General features: G+C 38.3%; 1 protein-coding gene across 1 annotated transcript; it reads right to left on the reverse strand.

The window, feature by feature from the left end:
- Nucleotides 1–277: 277 nt before the first annotated feature.
- Nucleotides 278–24,067, reverse strand: LOC122143617 (NACHT, LRR and PYD domains-containing protein 3-like). The gene is made up of 9 exons (XM_042754153.1): nucleotides 23,641–24,067; nucleotides 23,437–23,499; nucleotides 21,119–22,886; nucleotides 18,972–19,145; nucleotides 7,502–7,675; nucleotides 7,181–7,354; nucleotides 6,140–6,313; nucleotides 2,226–2,272; nucleotides 278–1,875 (listed from the first exon to the last, which is right to left on the reverse strand). The coding sequence occupies exons 1-9, from the start codon at nucleotides 23,903–23,905 to the stop codon at nucleotides 1,346–1,348; spliced, it is 3,369 nt and encodes a 1,122-aa protein (XP_042610087.1). The 5' UTR covers nucleotides 23,906–24,067; the 3' UTR covers nucleotides 278–1,345.
- Nucleotides 24,068–24,711: the final 644 nt, after the last annotated feature.

Here is a 24,711-nt window from a genome sequence, read left to right on the forward strand (position 1 = left end):
TAATTATTAGACATTTAAAATGTCTTTTAGGTAAATCAAACTTTTTTCTTAATTCCTGAAAACTGAGCATAGTTTCATTTCTAGACAAGGCAAGGCAATACAAGTTTATTTATATGGCACATATCATACACAATGGTAATTCAAAATGCTTTGCATTAAAGGAAGTAAAATAATCATAGAAAATAATCACAATAATAAAATAAGGAATTTAAAAACTTTTATAATGATTTAAATTAATTTAAAACAGTTAAGAATAGAAAAAGGTTGTACATAAACATACAGTGCAATCAGTTCAGACGTAGCACAGTGCTCATTCAATAAATGCACAGCTAAACAGATGAGTTTTGAGTTTGGATTTAAATGTGGCTGATGTTTTAGCACATCTGATCTCTTCTGGATGCTGGTTCAGCTGCGGGCAGCAAAATAGCTAAAAGTGGACTCCCCTTGTTTTGTGTGAACTCTTGGTATTTCTAACTGACTCAATCCTAATGATCTGAGTGGTTTATAATCAGTGAGCATATCTGCAATGTATTTAGGTCCTAGATTATTTATTTCTAAATAAATCTCCCACCTTACTCAAACCTTTTGATTCCCAAATTTTAAATCCAGAATTTGTTTCCCTGGTGTAAAGTTAGTTACCCCAAATAGGGGTATCAATTGTTACTGTTAACCTTAACAGTAGGGCTCCCTGTATAGTTTCGATTAAATTTTCTTTTAGAAAAAATAACATGTACATAATCGCAAGCTTGTTAATTATTCCTGAATAATTCTCACTCCAGACTGAACTCAAAAGTTGGAAGCCCTGTTTAAGTTAAAGTTTTAGGTTACTGAACAACATTTGTGAATTGCAACCTATATGTTAATGTTAAATCTTTTGCTCCAACCACTGGTTAATGAGATGAAATAAGAGAATGTTAGAAATAAGAGAAATAAGTTCCAATAGATTAACATTTGAAGTTACGGTATGTGGGGTAATGTGAAGTAATCAGTAATCAGATGATTTGTTTTTTTTTTTTGTTTGTTTTTTTGCCAGGCTGGTGTTATACACTGATTTTCTGTCATGGTCTGTGAACCCCCTTGATTAGCCATTGTCATCCCCATCCCCTGGCCACCCCATGTAAAAAAAACTGGTCTGTTGTACTTACCATTGGAAAGAGCATAATGGCTAATTTAGATCATATGAGACACCTCAGCCAATCATACAATGTCCTCTGGTCTCCATCCCTGCGTACTGCCAAAGCCGCAGCTCTAGCATTAGCCATCATGCTTTTTTTGGCAAGGTTGCAGTGGCTTTGGAGACTCTATAACATCTCACTGTTACTAATTTATCATGGGAATAATCTCTTTAAAATCTATTCTGTATATACAGTTTCACTGATCCATAAACCCTAAACCCAGGATAGAGCGGCTGACTGAATGTGGTCTGGACTGTGTGGATGAGGCTCATTGTGTCAGAGACGCTGTAGAAGGACAGAGTTCCTGCACTGTGATCCACAAATACTCCTATTCTACTGCTGACGGACTTCACAGGGATAACAGTCTGCATGTTATTGTGCCAGAATGTGCATCTGGAGGGACAGCAGGACAAACTCCAGGACTCATCTTTACCTCCAAACCAAGACTGATTACCCCATCCCTTCCTGCTGATGCTCTTATATGACACTGATATAGACACACGTCCACTCCACTCCTCCAGCTCCCAGTAACAGCGTCCAAACACACTCTCTCTACACAACACCTGCTCCCAATAATCAAATCTGTCTGGATGATCAGGATACACCTGATACTCTTCCACACATGTTGCCTCTCTTTTCTCCTCAGACAGAATGAGACGCTTGTTTGCTGTGTTTGGATCCAGTGTGAGAGAACAGGCATCTGAACACAAGAAGACAGACTTTTAGAACAACAACAATCACTAAATCTTTGCGTGCGTGTGTGTGTACTTGTTTAACCAAATGTCCCCACAAAGGCAGTAAATTATGAGAGTTTTTGTTGGGCCCATTCAAAATTTATTTGCAAGTCATGGTTTTGTTGTTGCTGTTGTTCATGAAAATGTAGAAATGCAGAAAGTTTTCTTTGAGGGTTAAGTTTAGGGTTGTTATTTGGTTTAGGATATGAAAATTATGATAAGATCAGTATAAAAACCATTACCCCTATGAAAAGTCACCCTAATGACAAACATAAAAAAACTTTTTTGTTTTGACCGTGTGAGTGTGTAGACGTACATTTCTGTAGCCCTGTTTTAATCCTGGACTCTCCTCCATGATCAACACTATGAAACACAGAGTCACATTCAGTCAGTAAACACACACATACATCAGTGCTTTAAACATTTTAGTAAAGTGCTAGAATATACTAGAAGAACACTAGCAGCAGGCTCGCCAACTTGCACAGACAACAAGACAGCACAAAAGAAATCAAATCTGCTCACATGATTTTCCAAATGGTCTTGTTTAACTTGTTATTTAAAGGAGTCATATGATGCTATTTTCAAATATCATTATTTTGTGTATTGGGTGTAGCAGAGTATGTTAACATGCTTTAATATTTAAAACACATAATTTTTCATATACTGTACATTATTGTAGCTCCTCTATGTCCAGTCTTTCTGAGATGTGCAGTTGGTGATATTGGAATTTTTTTAAACATTCATTTCTTATTTATTTGGTTCCACTGTGTTTTTTTTGTATTAATTTCAATTTTTCATTTAAACTGTGTATTTTTTTTTACATCAAGTGTGCTGTGTCTCCAAGCTTTCTTATTCATTTTCCAAACGCAGCGGCTTCCGGACTGCGCTATTCAGCTCGATCGGCTGACATGCTATTGAGCGGACAGAGCTCTCGTCACGAGCGGTAAAACCCACAGCGGCGGGCTTTGTGTTTACATCAGTGATGCATGGTGCTGCAACGCTGTTGTGGGAATATACTGCCATACTGCTTGTTTCAGTTTACATTCCCCCGAACAACAACTACTGCAACAGGAACGATGCACTAAATTAACTGCACCAGCACATCAGTGAGCAGCAGACAGCACACCCTGATGCTTTTCTCATCATAGCTGGGGATTTCAACCATGCTGACTTAAAGAGTGTGTTTCCAAAAATACACCAACACATTAACTTTCCAACAAGAGGTAAAAACATTTTAGACTCCTCCACTACTCCACACAGAGAGGAGCTTACAATGCCTTCCCCCACCTTGGTGCCTCAGAACACATCACTGTCATGCTAATGCCTGCATACAGACCGCTCATTAAAGTTGCCAAACCAGTTCAAAAACAGATTCAAATGTGGCCGGAAGGATCGTCAGAGGCTCTTCAAGACTGCTTTGCCACAAATGACTGGAATATGTTTAAGCAGGCTGCCACTTACAATAACACCACTGACTTCCAGGAGTACTCAGAGACTGTCACTGCCTACATCAACAAGTGTATTGAGGATTTAACAGTCACAAAAACCATCACTGTCCGGGCTAACCAGAAGCCGTGGATGACAGGGGAGGTCTACAGACTCCTGGAGACTCGGAATGCTGCCTTCAGAACTGGAGATGAGGTGGGCCTGAGAACAGTCAGGGCCAACCTATCCCGCGGCATCAGAAAGGCTAAGAGACAGTACTCCAGGAGGATAGCCCATCAATTCAGTGACAGCAGAGACACTCGGAGCCTGTGGCACGGGATACAGACCATTACAGACTACAAGCCCCTACCACAGACCTGTGACAGCAACATCTCTCTGCTGAATGAGCTGAACACCTTCTTCGCTCACTTTGAGAAACAAAACAGCTCCACTGCACAGAAGACTCCACCTCCTCCCGGTGACGAGGTGATGACACTGACCCCGGACAGTGTGAGGAAATCCTTCAGCAGGATCAATGCATGCAAAGCTCCGGGTCCTGACAACATTCCGTGGCGTGTACTGAGAGACTGTGCAGTGGAACTCACTGATGTCTTCACAGACATTTTCAACATCTCACTGAGTCAGGCTGTTGTTCCCACATGTTTCAGAAATACCACCATCATTCCAGTACTGAAGAAGGCATCTCCGTCCTGCTTCAATGACTACCGTCCTGTTGCACTTACTCCCATCCTTATGAAGTGCTTTGAATGGGTAGTCATGCACCACATCAAGTCTAACCCCCCCCCCCCTCTGGACCCATTCCAGTTTGCATATCGGTCCAACCGGTCGACCGATGATGCCATCGCCGCTTCCCTCCACTCAGCACTCGCACATATAGACAAAAAGGACTCATACGTCAGAATGCTGTTCAAATACTTCAGTTCAGCATTCAACACAATCATCCCTCCACGGCTCATTCACAAACTGGTCGAGCTAGGGCTCAACACTTCGCTGTGCAACTGGCTGTTGGACTTTCTGACTGGAAGACCTCAGGCAGTACGGGTCGGCAGCAACACATCCAGCACCATCACACTGAACACAAGTATGTGTGCTGAGCCCCCTCCTCTTCACTCTGCTAACCCACGACTGCACACCGTCACACAATTCCAACCTCTTCATTAAGTTTGCAGATGACACGACTGTGGTGGGTCTCATTAGCAACAAGGATGAGACAAAGTACAGGAGTCCTTCCACCCCCCTCCCACTAACATACGATGACATGCACCAGTCACTTTGTGCAGCATTGTCTGCTCAGTACCTCATTCAACATGGAACATAACATCATTATACCACCTCATCAGTCAGTTTAAATAAAATAACTGCTCTTGAGCCCTTTTGTCACTTTAATCAGACTGAATAAGCTTTTTTTTCTGCACTAAAAATCTTTTTATCTGCACTGTTTGTTCACTGGTTTGAACTCTATCTGCCACGTGCCTTGCGCTGCTTTATTTAAGTTTATTTTTATTTTTTATTATATGTCTTTTTTACATTCCCTTATTGTATAGTTTTATCTTATATTTTATATTTGATCTAGATTTTTAGGCTCTACTGTTAGTGTTATCTGTATGCACTGGGGGCCTGAGAGTAACGCAATTTCGATTCTCTGTATGTATGTACTGTACATGTGGAAGAATTGACAATAAAGCAGACTTGACTTGACTTGACTTTCTTATTTATTTGAATTGAAATTGAATTCAAACAATTGATGCCGAATTGCCGCTAATTTGAAAGTGAAAGTAAAATGTGCACCGTGCTCTTAAGCTATTTAAAAGCAAAGTAAAGTGAGAAAAAGAGGGAAAATGCATACAAACTAAAAACAAACAACTGCTTGATGCCAAATTGTCACTAATTTGAAAGTGAAAGCAAAATTTTCTAAGCTTTCACAAGCTATTAAAAGACAGAAGGAAAGCAAGGAAAAGAGGAAAAAACTACCCCCACCCCACACACACACACACGGTGATACTGGTATTACCGGTGTTGTCACACATTGATTAACCAGTGAGAAAATTTCAAAAATGCTTTTGTGGGAGACTTTGAGCTTTGTAACTTTGCATATCTTATACATGGACAAACAGTTACATACCACACTAAAGGGAAAAAGAAAAACACATCATATGACCCCTTTAACATAGAAACTGAACTGGTCTAAAGTACAGGGATTCTGCACCAATATTTTCTTTCTACACTTCGCAATAGCCTGAAGAAACACTAGTGGTGAGATGTGAAATGAACACCTGCTTCAAATGTGTCAAATGCAGGTAAATGTTACATAACAATGAGTATGAAACACACACATCCAGCTTCTTTGTCTTCATGAACCCGTTTGTATGTGTGTCTGTGTGTGTAAGTAAGGAGTGTGGAAAAAAAGAAGAAAAATCATGGTAGATCGGCTCTTGAGGGAGTTGACTGCCCTCATTGTAAGTAATTCACTTTTAGGTTGCTTTGTTTATGCCTGGCTCCCACAATAAGAGACTATATATGAACAATATATTCCTATTATTTTTATTACCAGTAACTTAATTCATTATTTCTCTTCATATATAAATGTCAATGTCACAACTCTAGCCTTAAAAAGCAATGGTGCCAATCATCCCTTTGTGCCACCTGGTGGCGATTTTGCAAACAAACTGGGTACATGTGGTGGGATTTTGGCTGACTATCTAATGTGTGTACACACACACACACACACACAGACACTGAGAAGTTCAAACAATAAAATCTAAAAACTCTTCCAGCTCAACATACTTGAATTTTTCTAGTGAGCACTTTGGAGCCTCCAGTTTTTCAGAGAGCAGCTTGACTCCTGAATCTCCTGGGTGATTGTAGCTCAGATCCAGCTCTCTCAGGTGTGAGGGGTTTGAACTCAGAGCTGAAGACACATAACAACAGCCTACTTCTGTCACCATACAGCCAGACAACCTACAAAAACACACAAACAGTCCACATGACAATAGTTCACTATGTCTGTTTTATGCTTGAGGTCGGATTACAGCTGAGAATTAAAATCTCATGAAAGCGCTTCCATGCTGTCAGTTCACAACTGTAAACATGACCATAACAATATTTAATATGTAACAACACCTGTAGCATGCAAGAAAGAGCAGTTTCTACTCTGAATGCCTTGATGAGTTTATCTACACTCCCTGCGTCAATTATAGTTCATAGCTCATAAGTAACTATGACTTTATTCTTTCTATTTTAAACATATTTTAACTCTTTCCCCGCCATTGATGAGATCTCTTGTCTTTGCCAGGGAAGCGTTGTCTCTAAATTGACAAGCTAGAGCCCCCATGTTTTTGAATCTGATTGGGACAAAGTAGTCAGTGAGAGAGATGCCTTTACAGACACAGAAACTTCTAGTTGTGATGTGGATAGACCAATAACCCATCGATCTGGATATGTATATGTATGTATGTGTGTGTATATGTGTGTGCATGATCTATCTATCTATCTATCTATATATATACACACACACACACACACACACACACACAGCCATGGCCAAAGGTTTTGAGAATGACACAAATATTATTTTTCTGCTGCCTCGGTTTTTAGATATTATACACACACACACACACACACACACACACACACACACACAGCCATGGCCAAAGGTTTTGAGAATGACACAAATATTATTTTTGAGTCTGCTGCCTCAGTTTTTATTGTGGCAATTTGCATATACTCCAGAAAGTTATGAAGAATGATCAGATGAATTCATGGTGAAAAGTCCCTCTTCATTTATTGTAATAGATTATGTTAATTGTTTTATAGGAAACCATTTACCTCAGTATCTCCAGCTGACAGTTTGGGCTCTTCAGGCCATCAAAAAGCAGCTTCACTCCTGAATCCATCAGGTCATTGTTATTCAAGTCTAGCTCTCTCAGGACAGAGTTTGAGGATTGTAAAACTGATGACAGACTGTCACAAGTGTGAGCAGTGAGATTACATAAAGACAATCTGAACAAGAAAAAACAAAAAGTAAATGAATACAGATTAAATCTTAGTATATTTTTTGGTAAAAAAAAAAAAAAAAAGAAAAAGAAAAAAAAGAAAAAGGAATTATACTTTATGCAAAATTTATAATAATACTATTTGAACTCAAACCTCAGTATCTCCAGCTGACAGTTTGGACTCCTCAGTACATCAGAAAGTAGCTTCACCCCAGAAACTTTCAGGTCATTGTTACTCAAGTCCAGCTCTTTCAGGACTGAGTTTGATGATTGTAGAGCTGAGGACAAACTCTCACAAGACTGAGCAGTGAGATTACACCCACACAGCCTGTGTAGAGAACAAAATAAACAGCAAAATGATTTGTTTATCAAGTTTATTCTTCAGTGCACCACAGCAAAATTGCTGGTGTTAAATTGGTGTCCACACTATGGAGTGCTAAAAGTAACACTGCAGCAGTGCTGCAGTTAATGAAATTCTGTCATGACAACTCTTGTAGTGTTTAGCATGCTAATATGACAATGTTAATGTGTTTGGACTTGGTGGAATAGATCTGCTATGCTGCTACTGGCAATACATCCACAAACATGCTGCTGTGAGCATGTAAGAAATACTGCTACTGCAAATTTAGATTGCCAGTGTGGTCTGCAATTTTCTTCCAGTACAACTGAATTTTGTGAAAAGACCAGATACAATGAACATAATTATCCACTGATGTTTTGAATTAAGAGCAATAATGTAAACATTTTGGGTTCCATCTTATTATGGTTTATTAAAAATGCTACATGGTATATTAACAAACCATAATTCATAATAATGAGCCATTAATTGTAGCCTATCAGCACTCAAGCGTACTCATAAAGCCTGCCACAGTGCACTGGCAGAAGTAATGATTATGAATGGGTATTACCATTATAATAATTCATATGAATTACATAATCGAAAAAAAAAAGTTTTCCATTTGAATTGGTTCATTTAAAAGTAAACATTTTCTATAGATATATTTGTCATGTCTGTGAGGCGAACATAGACTTTCATTTTTTTTTTTGTTGATGCAATCAAGTTCACAGAGCGTGCACCCTCTATGCTTTTATTATTTTAAAAAAGCACCTTTTGTTATTGTGAATACACAGAAATAAAATTAGACCTTTCACAGATTCGACATTTGTATTACTCTCATCTGTACAAGTAAAAATTACTTAAGTATTTTAAGTAAAATGCAAATGATCACATCAATGCCACCAAATTAACTCATGCAGTGAGTACTTCCTCATACTGTTCAACTTCCACACTCTTCAAAAACATATTTGAGGTCAATGACCGAAACAAACGTTTGGATGTCCTGACTGATGTACTGTAATTACCACGTAGACCATTCTCCTCCGTGTCACCCTAGCACCATTTTAGAGAGTATCCACTGAACATAAACAGCATATGCTGTTCTGTGTCAGCTGCGTTGTTTCAAATACATTGTTTTCATTCAAATCAAAGCTTAAACAATGTAGAAAAGTAATGCAGCTGACACAGAACCGCATAAGCTGTTTATGTTCAGTGGATACTCTCCAAAATAATGTCAGGGTGATGTGGAGGAGACAATTTGGTGAATAAAGTTTTATATTTTTGTTTTCTTTGCTTACAAAAAGTAATCTCGTAGCTTCATAAAATTACGGTTGAACCCTTGATGTCACATTGGATTATTTTACTGACCTCCCTGCTATGTTTCTAGACCTAGGTCATGGTTATTACATTGCTGTATATGGGAGGGTCAGAGAGCTCTCAGAATGCATCAAAAATATCTTAATTGTGTTCTGAAGATGAATGGAGGTCTGAAGGGTTTGGAACAACATGAGGGTCAGTAATTAATGACAGCATTTTCATTTTTGGGTGAATTATCTCTTTAACAGTATGGGGTGTGAGATGGTATTGAATGCTGCAGTCAAGTCTAAAAGAACAAGTATTGATAAAAGACCTGAGTCTGCAGCTATTATTACGCCCCTGGTTTCTTGAGAATAGATCTTATTATAACACTTTTGAATGCAGAAGGAACAGTACCAGAAAGAAGTGAGGCATGCATAATATAAGTAATTAAAGAAGAAAAAAACAGTAAACTAGCCTAGCCATTTAAGCTGGAATAAGATCTAATTGAGAAGTTGCAGATTTGGATTTTCATATAATGGAGACAATTTCCTCAATAGTTGGCAGTTTAAAATTAGAAAAAGATAAGTGAAGAGATTGTGCACCACTAGGATAGATTATTGATTATCACCATTATTATAGATTATCACCATTATTGCTCTATATGAAGCATAGACTTTATCCAAGCCACAGCAATGCACAATACATGAAAAATCCACAATAAACAATCTTGTAGGCTTAAAGGGATAGTTCACCTAAAAATTAAAATTATGTCATTAATGACTCACCCTCATGTCGTTCCAAACCCGTAAGACCTCCGTTCATCTTCGGAACACAGTATAAGATATTTTAGATTTAGTCCGAGAGCTTTCTGTCCCTCCATTGAGAATGTATGTACGGTATACTGTCCACGTCCAGAAAGGTAATAAACACATCTTCAAAGTAGTCCATGTGACATCAGAGGGTCCGTTAGAATTTTTTGAAGCATCGAAAATACATTTTGGTCCAAAAATATCAAAAACTACGACTTTATTCAGCATTGACTTCTCTCCCGGGTCTGTTATGAGCGCGCCGTTCACAGCACATCCGGTTCGCGAACGAATCACTCGATGTAACCGGATCTTCTTGAACCAGTTCACCAAATCGAACTGAATCGTTTGAAACGGTTCGCGTCAACAATAACCATTAATCCACAAAATGACTTAAGCTGTTAACTTTTTTAACATGGCTGACACTCCCTCTGAGTTCAAATAAACCAATATCCCGGAGTAATTCATTTACTCAAACAGTACACTGACTGAACCGAGCCAGATAACGAACGAAACATTGACTCGTTCTCGAGTCAAGAACCGTTTCTGTCGGACGCGTGCGATTCGAGAACCGAGGAGCTGATGATACTGCGCATGCGTGAAGCAGACTGACACACAGCGCGTCTGAACCGAACTGGTTCTTTTGGTGATTGATTCTGAACCGATTCTGTGCTAATGTTATGAGCGCGGGTAAACCGAAGGCTTGAATCAAGGGCAATCATCGCCAATGAAGTCATTACGTCGAGTGCAAAATAACTGGTGAACCGTTTTCGGCAACCGGTTTATTGAATCAAACTGTCCGAAAGAACCGGTTCGCGGAGAAGAACAGAACTTCCCATCACTACCGGTGATCCGAAAACCGATGCAACCGGTTCTTGACTCGAGAACGAGTCAATATTTCGTTCTTAACCATCCCCTTAACATTCATTTTGCTGTTTGAGTAAATGAATTACTCCGGGATATTGGTTTATTTGAACTCAGAGGGAGTGTCAGCCATGTTAAAAAAGTTAACAGCTTAAGTCATTTGTGGATTAATGCTTATTGTTGACGCGAACCGTTTAACGACGATTCAGTTCGATTTGGTGAACTGGTTCAAGAAGATCCGGTTACATCGAGTGATTCGTTCGCGAACCGGATGTGCTGTGAACGGCGCGCTCATAACAGACCCGGGAGAGAAGTCAATGCTGAATAAAGTCGTAGTTTTTGATATTTTTTGACCAAAATGTATTTTCGATGCTTCAAAAAATTCTAACGGACCCTCTGATGTCACATGGACTACTTTGAAGATGTTTTTATTACCTTTCTGGACGTGGACAGTATACCGTACATACATTCTCAATGGAGGGACAGAAAGCTCTCGGACTAAATCTAAAATATCTTATACTGTGTTCCGAAGATGAACGGAGGTCTCACGGGTTTGGAACGACATGAGGGTGAGTCATTAATGACATAATTTTCATTTTTGGGTGAACTATCCCTTTAAGTCAGTTCATACATATATTTGTCGCAAATCGTATTTCAATGGAAAACTATGTGAATGCTTTTGAGTTGTAGCTCCTTTTTTAGGGGAAGGGCTCTTATAGCAATGCAATGCAAAGTGATATAACATCATTTATATCCCACCAGAGTGGGTAGTATGTTGATATGTGCAACCCACCAAAGTTGATTTTCGCATGCACTTGGCAAGTTGGTGGTTTTAATTTAAAACCCTGTCTCTAACCATGGTGCAAAACTAGAAGTCACCATTCTAAAATAAATAAACGAATAAATGAACTTTAACAAAAACAACTCTTTAATAATGTCTAAATATATATCCAAATGCAAAAACCTGATAAAAATAATTACGTATGAAAACACTGTGTTCAGTATCATTAACATTAAGTACTTATCAGACTACAATTCTTCTTTCTAACCTAATGCTGGTCAGTGTTGGGCAGTAATGCATTACTTAATAACATGTTACTGTAATTTGATTAGTTTTTTAGTAATGGAGTAATTTAACGCGTTATAATTTTCTGAATAGTAATTAGAGTATAGTTACAAGCCGTGGTCTCTATACGTTACTGCCATGTTATATTGCTGACATTGCTGTAACACCCCATTTTCGGCATGGAGACAGAAATGACATACCCAAAATAAAAAGGTTTCTGCTCATGATTCTTTCTGACTAGATACATTATCATCATATGTTCACAAAGCTGACACTTCAAAGTTTACTGTTCAGGAAACAGAATTACTCAGACTGTTATGATAATAGAGATATATAAACTCAAACATAAAAACAAAAATAAAAATATTAAAAACATATTTTTTAAATGTATTAAAAAATTGTTGATGTAGGATATGAGTTTAGAACTTAATCTAGCTAAAGCCACAAGTCTACTAATGCTTCATTTGAAATTTCATAATATAATCTGTAAAACTGAGAATTTTATGAAACAATTTCTAAGGCCATGTCATGTGTGTTTTTAGAGAAGGCTAATCAAATTGATTTATGGCCCTTGTCATCTCCTGTATACTCTTATGTAAACACTCCTGTGATGTCCCAAAATGTTTGGCTCTGAATACTCCCCCATTCATGATTCTATTGTTTTTACGAAACGAGCCTTTCACACCTCCACCAGGTATGAGACATTATCCGCATTATACTTTTATCATTATTCTTTTGTTTTTATTCCGCCATTATTAGCTTTTGTTCTGGTATTTCAAGGTTTAACAAGCCATATTGCTTCAATCCCAGCTATACTTTTACCCCTCTATTATTAAAAGCCTTACTATAAAAATACAAAATATTTTCTTACGACCTTACGTGAATTATTATGAAAAAATGCATTATGAAGAAGAACTGCACCTGCTATGTAGCTGCTTTAGAGCTAACGTTAGCATCAAGCTACATAAGACAATTTATGAAATTATTAGTACACTTTTACTCAAAACTCACCTTAAATCCCAATTGAGTGTTTGTAATAACTTCCTTTTGTGATCACAGAGCATTTCAGATGTAAATTTGGATTAGAGGCCTGCTCCTGATAGACCCTAAAAAACATACAAAAGATAACAACAAAAACTTACATTTTCGATTTGTTATACAGATGCCCCAAATCTCAAGAAAATCACATACCTACCATTTACTATCGTAATCGTGTGTTTATTATTTGGATATTTCGTGGGTACAGAGGTTTTACTGTGTTGTTGTGGTCAGATATCAACGCGGAAGTGTACAGGAAGCATGTGACATGATGACGTTGTTTTGTTATGGGACTCTAAAGACTGACAAGGCGAAGGACGAATCAGAGATTGTCTGAGTCACAGCACTAACACGGAGCACTGCACACACACACACACACAGCGCTGGGAGAGGCTATTTATCATCAGATCGCGTAAATCAGTGGAAAATTAATAGAAATTATGATTCTGTCAGAAGAAATATGAAGTAAACATGAGTAAATATATCCAAATATCTCCATGTACATGCATCTTTGGACCATAATCCCTTATTGACGCTGTTCAGTGAATCTATGTGAACACAAATAAACCGCTGCTGACGTGACTGAATATGAATGAGTGGGGAATTCTATTCAAAATTTGACTTAATACGGATTTATTATTTTGCACTCCTGACATAAAATACTAAATTACTGTTACTGCAACGTTTTAACAACAATTTTTTTTTTATTAAGTGGTCAAATATCAAAACTAGAGTCTTTAATCTTTCTACTGATTGCACAGTTTGTCCAGAGTGTGATGTTTAACATGCTGTGAAAGTGAAACAACAATAATCTGGGGCCGTCGCTGATCCTTGAACGCAAAGGGGTTAATAATCTAGAGATTGTAAAAAGGATGTAGCACATGCACTGTCGAGTCAAGTGCCAGTGGATTAGAGGCCTGCTCCTGCAAGACCCGACACAACAGAGTACAGAGCGGGACAAGACCTTGTAGGTGAGTGCAGGGACTTGTGTGTGTGCATGATGCGGGAGAATAAAATAATTCAAGGGACTCCCTCAAAATAAAAATATCTAAACATACAATATCTAAAATAGATAAATTGTTATTCATCTATTATACAAAAGCAAAATGAACTAATATTAAAATATAAACGATTAACAGGTGCAAGCGTATGCGGACGCTCTATTTAGGCTATAACGTGTTCACTGTGTTGAGCAATGCAATGATGAAATTTGCGTGCTCACGAATCCTCTCATTATAACACACGAATTGTAGACATTATGAAAGATTCATTGTGCATATATTTATTGGGTTATAACAGGTTTGTGAGATTGCAATGAACTGAGATGTCTTTTAGAGATTATAAATGCAGCGCTCTTTGCTGGCATTCTGCCAAGCAAAACCATGCATGCAACAGCTGCTTGTTTTAATAAAAAAAAAAAAACTGTTCTGTCAGTGTTGATGCTTTAATAACAAATATTGTTCGTGAGCGTGAATGCTGGTATTTTCATAAATTTCATAGAGAAAAAAGTAACGTAACTAGTAATGTTGTTAGAATCTACCTGCCGGCCCAAAAAGTGGAATCCAGCGACGTGGTCGAAGGTTAAATGCGTATTCGGTCTTTTACTTGCGCTTCTGAATTTATCAGGATTTAGTGTAAATTTCAGTCTAGCTCCGTGTTCAATCTGACTCCAGTTTTAAGTGATCACTGAATTTAGACAATGTTTCTATTTAAAAACTGATCACAAAGGTCGATTATGTATCAATTTAGATATTTGATTATTCTGGACTCACTATACTTTCAATTATCCATTCACTGGGGACCTAATGTCTCTTTTAAGTCTCACGGTAGCTTCACGTGGATCTTACGATCACAAACTCGCCAGTCTGATGTTAGTCAGAGGATGTAGGTAGATAAATACCTGTTTTGCCTGCCACCTACTGCTTGCTTATGACAAAAAGTGTAGTTTACTTAGTCTTTTCCCATACAAACTTTCTAACATCAGCGATAGACAGAAATCAGAAGGTCTCAGATGACATGCCTACTGCTCCTATCAATCGTGAGCCTCCAGTTTGTCCTATCCTGCCGTAAATCTGCGGTAACAAAGGCCTCCTCAAAGTCTAATAGTCATAATGATTTCAGGAGAGTTTAGGATAAATCTAATATAACAATTTCAGGTAAAATTGTATCATGTCAATTACATTGTGAGAAGTGGGGCGGGTGTTTTGTTTCTGTTCGTGCATGGCAGTCGTCCACAAGGGGCTGTCACACTACTTTGTGTTTAATTTATTATTTAATTTTTTTTGTTTGAATGTTCGCCGGTTCCCACCTCCTTCTTCCCGCCTCCTTCTTCCCAATCTAAAAACTTTGTTACATGCATAATGAAACAATTCGAAGCCAATTTGGAAAGGATAGTGTAATTGTGAATCACATTGTAGTCACTTTGCAACTTTGCTTATGCACATAGACACTGTAGCCATATGGGGAACGGCCGAGTGATCCACACAGGAGGCACACAAATTTAACATAGTCACACATGTAAGAGTTATCCTAATTTAAGACACATGGTCTAAAATGCATAGCAAAGCAATCAGGTGTTTTAGAGAATAAACTTAACTAGCCAATGTGCACATGTAGTAGCACAAACAACTATACAGTGTGCTCTATGGGCACAATGTGTTTAACACAATTACATTTTTGAAAAAAAAAAATAGTATACCTGACTTCAGGAAGATACGTAGTATGGAGCATATGAAATACACTCCTCAATACAGGATGATCTGACTATAGAATCGCCCTGTAATATTTTGCTACTTTGCTTATATACTCAGACCAGACAACAAAGAAACCATCAAATCAGTTATAAAAACATAAAGACCTTTTGGTGTGTTAGGTTCTCGTGGCCCCAGGGTCACACCTGGCTTGGAGATAGATAGATAGACACAAACCCCTAATGGGGGACCCACCCCCTTCTCAGCAGAACACAATTCTACAAAAGTTTTCAATCTTTCTAATAATACAAGTGATTACTGGGAAATTGAGACCAATTTACCAATCGCACAAAGACCTTTAAAATGACACCCAACATGAAAAGTTTACGATCATGAATCCTGAAGATATAGTAAATGTTTTATGTGAGCATAGAAACTTTTAGTTGCCTGGACCATGTGCCCAGGGGTGAAGGATGGGTGAAGGGACAGAAGAGCAAATGGTCTTTCTTCCAGATCTTCCTATCTGTTGTCTTGTGGTATGGCATTTGCATTGCGGGAGTTCCTGAGTGTTTGGCTTCATGAGGAGATTAAAGCCTATTGTTTTTTTGAATTTGCATGTGCATTGCAAGAGTTCTTGAGTGTTTGACTTCACAAAGAATTCATTTCATAAGGAAATAATTTCACTTCTTTCAGTGTAACTAATTACTTATTACTTTTGAAATAAAGTAATCAGAACAGTAATGTGATTACTTTTAAAAGGAGTAATCAGTAATCAGTAATTTGATTACATTTTCAGAGTAACTTGCACAACACTGATGCTGGTGTGATGCTGGAGGCGAGAGGAGAACTTGTTCCCCAAATGATTCAAGTTTATCCTAAGATTTTTTCTCCATTTCCCGATTTTCAGCTGAATAATGACATTAATACAATGGCTGTTTTTGAAGAACTGCTTATAGCTAAATTAGAACTCCTTTCAAAATCTGATGAAAGTCACAAGTGCTATCTATTTGAACTGAACCAACATTAAACTAAACTGACCTGAATTGCATTAGAAAATTCCAGGTTTTCCAGGGTACTTGGAAACCCTGATTGTTTTCTCATTAGCTTTTTTGCATAAGCATTGCCTGCCTTTAAAAAAAAACTCCACTGATACATTCATATTACAATATAGATAGGGGAAAATATCTGCTAGATATAGTTATAAAACATATTCATGCACATGTTTGAATGCAGAGAATGGGCCTCATTCATGAAACACGAGCAGAACACATTTTTGTGCAAATTATGCGAATTCATGAAAATGTTTGTATTTTCAAAATGTTAGTTGGTACGAAAGAAATGTACACTTGCTCCCTACCAGGTGTAAATGGTGCTTAAAATGTTATGTGTTCTTTTTGGCAAACTGATGAGACTGAATTTTGATGCACTGCCATAATAATTACAAGTTCATTTGCCTTTGCCCTGGTCACAATTATGGACTTCTGTTCTGTCTGAGTTTCCTTATTTAGTCATGTTCCTTTTCTTGTTTAGTTAATTACTAAGCCCCAAACCTGTTTCTGTTTCCCACTGATTACGTTCACTATTTAAAGTCTGTGTTCTCCTTTATTCCTTTGTCTGCTATTGATGTTTGATGATTTGGATTTGTGTTTGGTTGTGCCCTTTCTCTCCTGTGGATAATTAAAAGAACTATTTTAATATCTCCTTCGTCGTGCGCTTTGATTTACACACCAACACGTGTGACAGAATAGCAGACCGCAAGTAAGTTTAGCTGCGTTTTTCTTTCTTTTTTGTTTTGTTTAGCTCCGCCTTGGCGTGAGGATCCACTGTCTCTGCTTCCAGCCTTCGAGTCCTGGACTCCACCTCAGTCCTTCGACCCATCGGCTCCGCCTTGGCTTTTAGCTCCCTTGTCTCTACCGTGGCCTGTAATCCCACCAGCTCCACCAGGTTCCCTCGTCCCTCCGGCTCCACCTTGGTCAGTCGTTGACCTTCCACCGCCTCGGGACTCCACTCCTCTGGCTTCGCCTCATCACTACATCCCTCCAGCTTTGTCAGGCTCTTCTTTCCCTCTGGCTCCACCTCCATCCTCAGTCGCTCTGGCTCCGCAGTTGTCTTCTGGAGCCCCACCTCGGTCGCCTGAGCCTTCTGCTCTGCCTTGGCCCTCCGGATCCTCAGTGTCACCCTGACTCTGTGGGTGCTCTGCTTCATCCTGGGCTCCTCATCCATCGGCTCAGTCTCCGTCAGTCGGCCCCCTTTTGTTGTCGGCTCCTTCTCCACCATGGCTCCTCCCACCATTGACTCTACCATGGGCCGCTATCCTGGCTGGCCTCTGGAGTTCCATCTGGCTCCTCCTGCTCTGGGCTCCTCCCTCCATCCACTCCACCCTGGTACTACGGTCTATGCTCACTCTCCATTGCCTGCCCCTTGCCTGCCCCACGCCCGCCTCCTGAACCCCCACCCTCCCTCTGCTGGACTATTTCTGTCGGTGTGGGGACACACCTTTCCGGGAGGGGGCGAACTGTCACAGTTATGGATTTCTGTTCTTTCTGAGTTTCCTTATTTGGTCATGTTCCTTTTCTTGTTTAGTTAATTAATTAGCCCCACACCCGTTTCCCACTGATTAAGTTCACTATTTAAAGTCTGTGTTCTCCTTTATTCCTTTGTCCGCTATTAATGTTTGATGATTTGGATTTGGATTTGTGTTTGGTTGTGCCCCTTCTCTTCTGTGGATAATTAAAATAACTATTTTGATATCTCCTTTGTTGTGTGCTTTGATTTACACACCAACACGTGTAACAGCCCTCTTAAGAATTTTAATTTTCTTTTGCAGCTGAGTTTATAACTGTAATACACAGCACTCGTCACTGTCGCTATTTAACCAGCTTTAAATAGAGGAGGGACGGGACAAATAGTGACCAACCATCCTACTGCATACAACAACAGAGAAGTCAATATAATTGTTTACTGTTTTTTTATATATTTTGTAAAATTCTTAAAAATGAGATACTAATAATATGTTGCCACCATGAATGTTCCAAATCATAGCAACCAGCTATGATAAGCGTCTCAGCTGGAAAACGCTGAGCTACCAAAGTGTCTCAAGCGCCATCAGCTGGTTGTTTTAAGAAGGACACCTGATATTTTTTCAGCTGGCTAAAAACTCTTTGGTGGACACACGTTAATGAATATTTATTGTTAGACATATGGCCTTTCAATCTTTTTTGCATGTATGCAATATACTGGAGCCAAACCTGAGAACATAGACCAGAATATTCCACTGCGTTCCTGGAAACTCAACTTGGAGCTGTAATTCATAGGCGGAGATTATACTAACTGTGAATGAGCTTGCACACGGACCATATTTACGAATTATTAGAATTGATAAACATACACGTTTAACTATCAAATCTGAAGTTTATAAAGCGTTTGTGAATCTGTCGGTTTTAAGCGTGAATTACTCAGAATTTACTCATGTATTTACGCAAGTTTCATGAATGAGGCCCAGTGAGTGAATGTGAAAGCCAAACCTCAGTATGTTCAGCTGACAGTTGGGACTCTTCACTCCAGCACAGAGCAGCTTCACTCCTGAATCTTGCAGGTGATTATTACTCAGGTTCAGCTCTCTCAGATGAGAGTTTGATGATTGGAGAGCTGAAGATACCGTTTCACAGCATGTTTCATTAAGACCACAGCTGTCAAATCTGCCAAATCACAATGTGTGCTCAGATTATTTTCTGATGTTCAGTGTTTCTAAAGTAATACATCATACCCTCTATTAGCAGGTCAGCAAGATATTTCACACAGTGTTTTTTATTTTTGGTGATATAGAATAAAACCTGTGATTAACTCTCTGAAGTCGATTAACAAGTATACGCGTTATGAGGCATTTTCTCCTGATAACCCCGAAAATAACTTAAATTACACTTTCAGTTTTGATCGTACAGATAAGAGCAATACATCAATCGAATCTGTAAAATGTCTACTTTTTTTGTATACAGACATAATAACAACAAAACTTTGTGCACTTATAAAATAAAGATAACAAACAAGGTGTGCTGTCTGCAGCCTTTGTCTGCGCTGATCTTCATTTAGAAATGCATCATTAAAATGAACTGTAACTCAGTGAATACTCAACACAGAGACATGGGAGAGATATCTATAGAAAGCCTGACATGTCTACTTTTAAACTAAACAAGTGCTGCCGAAAACAAATATTCTGTGATAAAGTAATCCATATGAAAACAACGCGATGTCCATTTTTTCACGTCTCCCTTCATTATCTTCTAATGCGACCACGCCCCCGGCGCCGCCGAGCGCGCTTTTGAGATTCAAATGTTTCACTGAAGCGCGCGGCTTTTGAATACGCCCAGAAGACAACGCAGCGAGATTGTTCTTCAAGTTTTTTTTATTTTACTGTTTGCTTCACGATGAGAGGAATAAGACATAATTCACCCCAAAAAGATGTGATGTGGTTGAGGATTTGAGATTTGGATCTCCTCAGAAAAAAAGAATGAAACACTTTATTCAGCAGAGATCATAAACACGAGTAAGTCTCTTTTTATTTATTTATATACTTGTACTAGTTTTCACATAACGTGTAAACATTTTACTAGTTAGACTTTTTCCAAAGACTTTTTCCAAACTATAATTCCTGAATAAATGTATAATCAAGTGAAATATTATGAAGTTTCAATAACAATATACACTACTATACCATTCAAAAGCTTGATGTAAATAATATAAATGAAACAAATAAATGTAACTGTAGCAAATGTAACAAACAATGCTGTTCTTTCAATTTATCCCCCCTAAAAAACCTGAAAAAAAATATTCTCAGCTCTTTTCAACATTAATAATAATAATAATGATAATAATAACAATAAATGTTTTTTTGTAGAAAATAAGATTGTTAAAAGGATTTCCGAAGGATTGTGTGACTGGAGTAATGATGCAAAAAATTCAGCTTTGAAAATCAGCTTTGATTGTTCCTAATAAACTGTTTAACTGCACTCACAAGTGAATATTAAATTATGTTGTGGGATAATTAAATATATTCTAAATAAACTACAAACATAAAATTATATACATTTATTTTGTCCTCACATTCTTTCTTGTAACTCATCCCTCTCAGTGACACAGCTGACTGAAAGGCTCATTATGCAGCTCATTATGTGGGTCTTTGTCTTCTTAGGTGTGAATCACAATGATATTCATGATAATTGACGCCTACTTGCATATGACTTTTACCAACAAAAAGTGTCTTAGAAAATTTAAATCAATATATTGTTTTCTGTAAGTGAGTAAAAAAGATGATTTTCACATAATTTAGAAAGAAAAATTCTAGGCTACAAGCTCCAGCTCTCAAAAGTCCTGGGAACCAATTTTCTGTATGTGTTTTATTGCCTTATTCAAGTGATTTAACATTTTTAGTTTTTCACTAACCACACGCATAACATTTTTTTTTTCTCAAAAACACAATCATGTACATACATGCTGCTCACATATTATCATAGCCCAGTTGGTGCTGATTACAGTGAGATTAGACTTTAGCCATTTAGATATTTATAAGAAACTGAAAAAAGCACAAATGTCAGGGCATGACAAAACTTCTCCAGGCCCCAAAAATACCCTTAGACTCCAGAGGGTTAATACAGTGATCAGTGAAATTACTCACAGGGCTTTTCTGCAGCATCTCACAGCTGGAATGAGTCTCTTGTAGTCTGAAGATGATGATGTAAACCTCTTTGGGTTGAACTCATCCAGGACCTTCTCTGATATCAGCAATACATAGGTCAGCACTGTGCACATTGAAGATGAAAGTCCTGGATGTTCTTCTGAACTGAGGTGTCTCTGTATTTGCTGATATAATGATTGATCCTTGAGCTCTAGTAAGCAGTAAAACAGGTTGACTGAAGCTTCATCTGAGATATTCTTGCTTTGAACTTGTTTAATGTATACAGTTGTTTGTCTGATGCTCTCTGTGGTGTCTTCAGTGTGTGTCAGCAGGCCTTGGAGCAAGTTTTGACTAGATTCTAGTGAGATGCCCATTAGAAACCGCATAAACAGGTCCAGATGTCCTCTTTGACTCTCCATGGCTTTGTTAACAGCCTTCTGCAGTAGCTTCTGCAATGTGACATTTTCTTCTGGCTCATCAAAGAAAAAACAAATCTCCTCTATTTTCTTCTTCAGGTAGCAGAGGAACACATGCACAGCAGCAAGAAACTCTTGAACACTTAGATGCACAAAGCAAAAGACCTTTGCTTCATGAAGTCCATGTTCCCTCTTAAAGATCTCAGCAATCATTCCTGTGAACTCAGTACTTTCACTCACAGTAATTCCACATGCTTTCAGATCTTTCTCATAAAACACAATGTTTTCCTGTTTCAGCTGTTCAAATGCGAGCTTGGCCAAATTCAAAATCATTTCTCTATTTGAATCTAATAGCTTTGTACATTCTCTTTCTTCTTGTTTATCATACTTCTGGCTCTTCATGTTCATCTGTATCAGTAGAAAGTGGATGTACATTTCCGTGAGTGTTGTGCTGATGCTTTCTGCATTGGTTTCATTGAGAATATCCTGAAGTACTGTGGCTGTGATCCAGCAGAACACAGGAATGTGGCACATGATGTAGAGACTATGAGACGCCTTAACGTGTGAGATGATTCTGGAGGCTACAGTTTCATCTTTGATTGTCTTTCTGAAGTACTCCTCCTTTTGTTGTTCAGTGAATCCTCGCACCTCTGTGAACAAACCTACATAGCGCGGAGGGATCTGATTGGCTGCTGCTGGTCGTGAGGTCACCCAGACCAGAGCTGATGGAAGCAGATTCCCTTTGACCAGATTTGTGAACAGCACATCTACAGATGATCTTTTCTCAGCAATGTTTATTGATCTACTTTTAAAATTCAAAGGCAGGCGACTCTCATCAAGTCCATCAAAAATAAATGCTAGACTACATTTTGTATATAATTTTGATTTCTCCAGGTCCTTCAGTTCAGGGTAAAATTCCAGCAGAAGCTCGTGGAGACTGAAATCTTCATTTGTCATAAAGTTAATCTCTCTGAATGGAAGCAGGAACACACAGTCTATATCCTGATTGGCTTTTCCTTCTGCCCAGTCCAGGATGAACTTGTGCACAGAGACAGTTTTTCCAATGCCAGCGATGCCCTTAGTCAGAACAGTCTTTTTAAAATGTTTTTTCCTCAGTTCAGTAAATATATCATTGCATTTGATTTTTATGTACTGTGTTTTTTTGTTCTTGAACGCATCATCAATCTTCACAATCTCATGTTCCTGATTGACATCTTTCATATCTCCCTCTGTGATGAACAGTTCTGTGTAAACAGCCTTGAGATGTGCTTCATTTTCTTTGTTGCCCTCAAAAATATGTTCTGCTTTCTCCTTCATGTTGGTTTTGTGAGTTTCCAAGAAGTTTTGAAGCTCTGTAATAATCATAATAATAATAGCAACTTAAATGAGATTAGGAGAAAAGCATTAAACAAATTTGACAAATGTATTTTATATCGGAATGGTAATCATTATTAACTGGTGCAGACAAATTAAATTCATACTGCTGAAAACAGCACTGTTCATTTGCAACAACTTGTTTTTAATTTTTATTTGTTTATTTTAAATCTTTCCAGGTTGTTCACTGAATTGTCATTATTTGATTTGGATAATGTTTAGGCCATGTGGACCGAAGTTATTAAAAGCTAAGCACTTTGATTTATCAATCCATTGACATGTAGCACACCAAAAGGATGCAAGGCTTTATTTACAGTGTTTTGACATGCTTAAATGAGCCTTTGCATTTGTGATTGTATAATATCTTGACAATACTAAATGTATGATGTATCATGCCTTGACAATACTAAAAAAAAATTGGAGACAGTGCCATCTGTTGGTCAACATTAGCAAGCAATTAAATCATAGAATAAGCATTGCAATCTGTCACTGGGAACTATCCATGAACATACAGTGAATATTATTTACCCCAGCTCTGTTTTAAATCAGCTCCAACAGGGGCAGATGTCTTCATATTGCCCTCAGCCTGAGCTGTGAGAGTGAGAGAAAGAGGATCACTCACTGAGAAACATAAATCATACAAACATTTCAGCAGAGAAAAGGGGAAAGTTATTTCAAAACATCACACTTGTGAACAATTACATCACACAATTACAGGGAATTAAAAATTACCTTGCTTGTGTTTGGTCTCCAGCTGCTCTGCAAGGTCATTCTGCTTCATCTTTCTCAGGATTTCCACCATGATCTTCACAGCTTCTTCTGATCCAAAACATGTCACCATCTTATCCACTGTTTTTAACCGATCTGGATTTTCCATTTCAGAATTTGATATATCCTTATGATCATTCTTCAAGCGCCACTGAAACTCCTTCAGATCAGCTTCTACCAGTTCCTTCAGTGAGTCCACAAGCAGCTCTTTAACAGACAACATCGTCATTCACCATTCACAGCTGCTGGACAAGAGAAAGAGCTGAATAAGGCTGTGATAAATTAAATTTTATTTTCAATTTCAATTTTGGCTTCCAACAATTCTGAAAACGTGATATCAAGACAAAGCAATTATAATCCTGCATTCCTTTTCTTTAAAGTGGGGAAATGTGTTAAGTACAAACATTTCACTTTATGCAATTATTAAGATAAAAACATGAATGGTAGCCAGTGGCTATGAGGTGTAGGTAGTGACAGTGAAAGTGAAGGGACATACAGCCAAGTATGGTGACCCATACTCAGAATTTGTGCTCTCCATTTAACCCATTCAAAGTGCACACACACAGCAGTGAACACACACCCGGAGCCATTTATGCTGCGGTGCCTGGGAAGCAGTTGGGTGTTTGGTGCCTTACTTACTCAAGGGCACCTCAGTCATGGTATTGCCGGCCCAAGACTCGAACCCACAATCTTAGGGATAGGAGTCAAACTCTCTAACCACTAGGCCACGACTTCCCCGACATTCAAGCATTTAAAAAATATGCAGATTGTGTTTTCAATTAGTTCCTGCTTGATTTCACAGGAGGAAAATGTTGGAGACAGAAATTCAGGAGTAACACTGGAGATACGACAGGAACTCTGGAGAATACAGTCTTAATTTTAAATGAGACCAGACAACCAGGGTATCCGAGCTGTGTGTCTAAGTAATGAGGTGAATGGCGTCAGGTGTGGATCAAGGATCATGACTGGATCTGTAGTGAAGATATGACTGAGCAACAGACCAGAGATCAGGACAGCAATCCTCCCTCCTGGAAG

The sequence above is a fragment of the Cyprinus carpio genome, unplaced genomic scaffold, assembly GCF_018340385.1.
Source record: "Cyprinus carpio isolate SPL01 unplaced genomic scaffold, ASM1834038v1 S000006465, whole genome shotgun sequence".
NCBI lineage: Eukaryota > Metazoa > Chordata > Actinopteri > Cypriniformes > Cyprinidae > Cyprinus > Cyprinus carpio.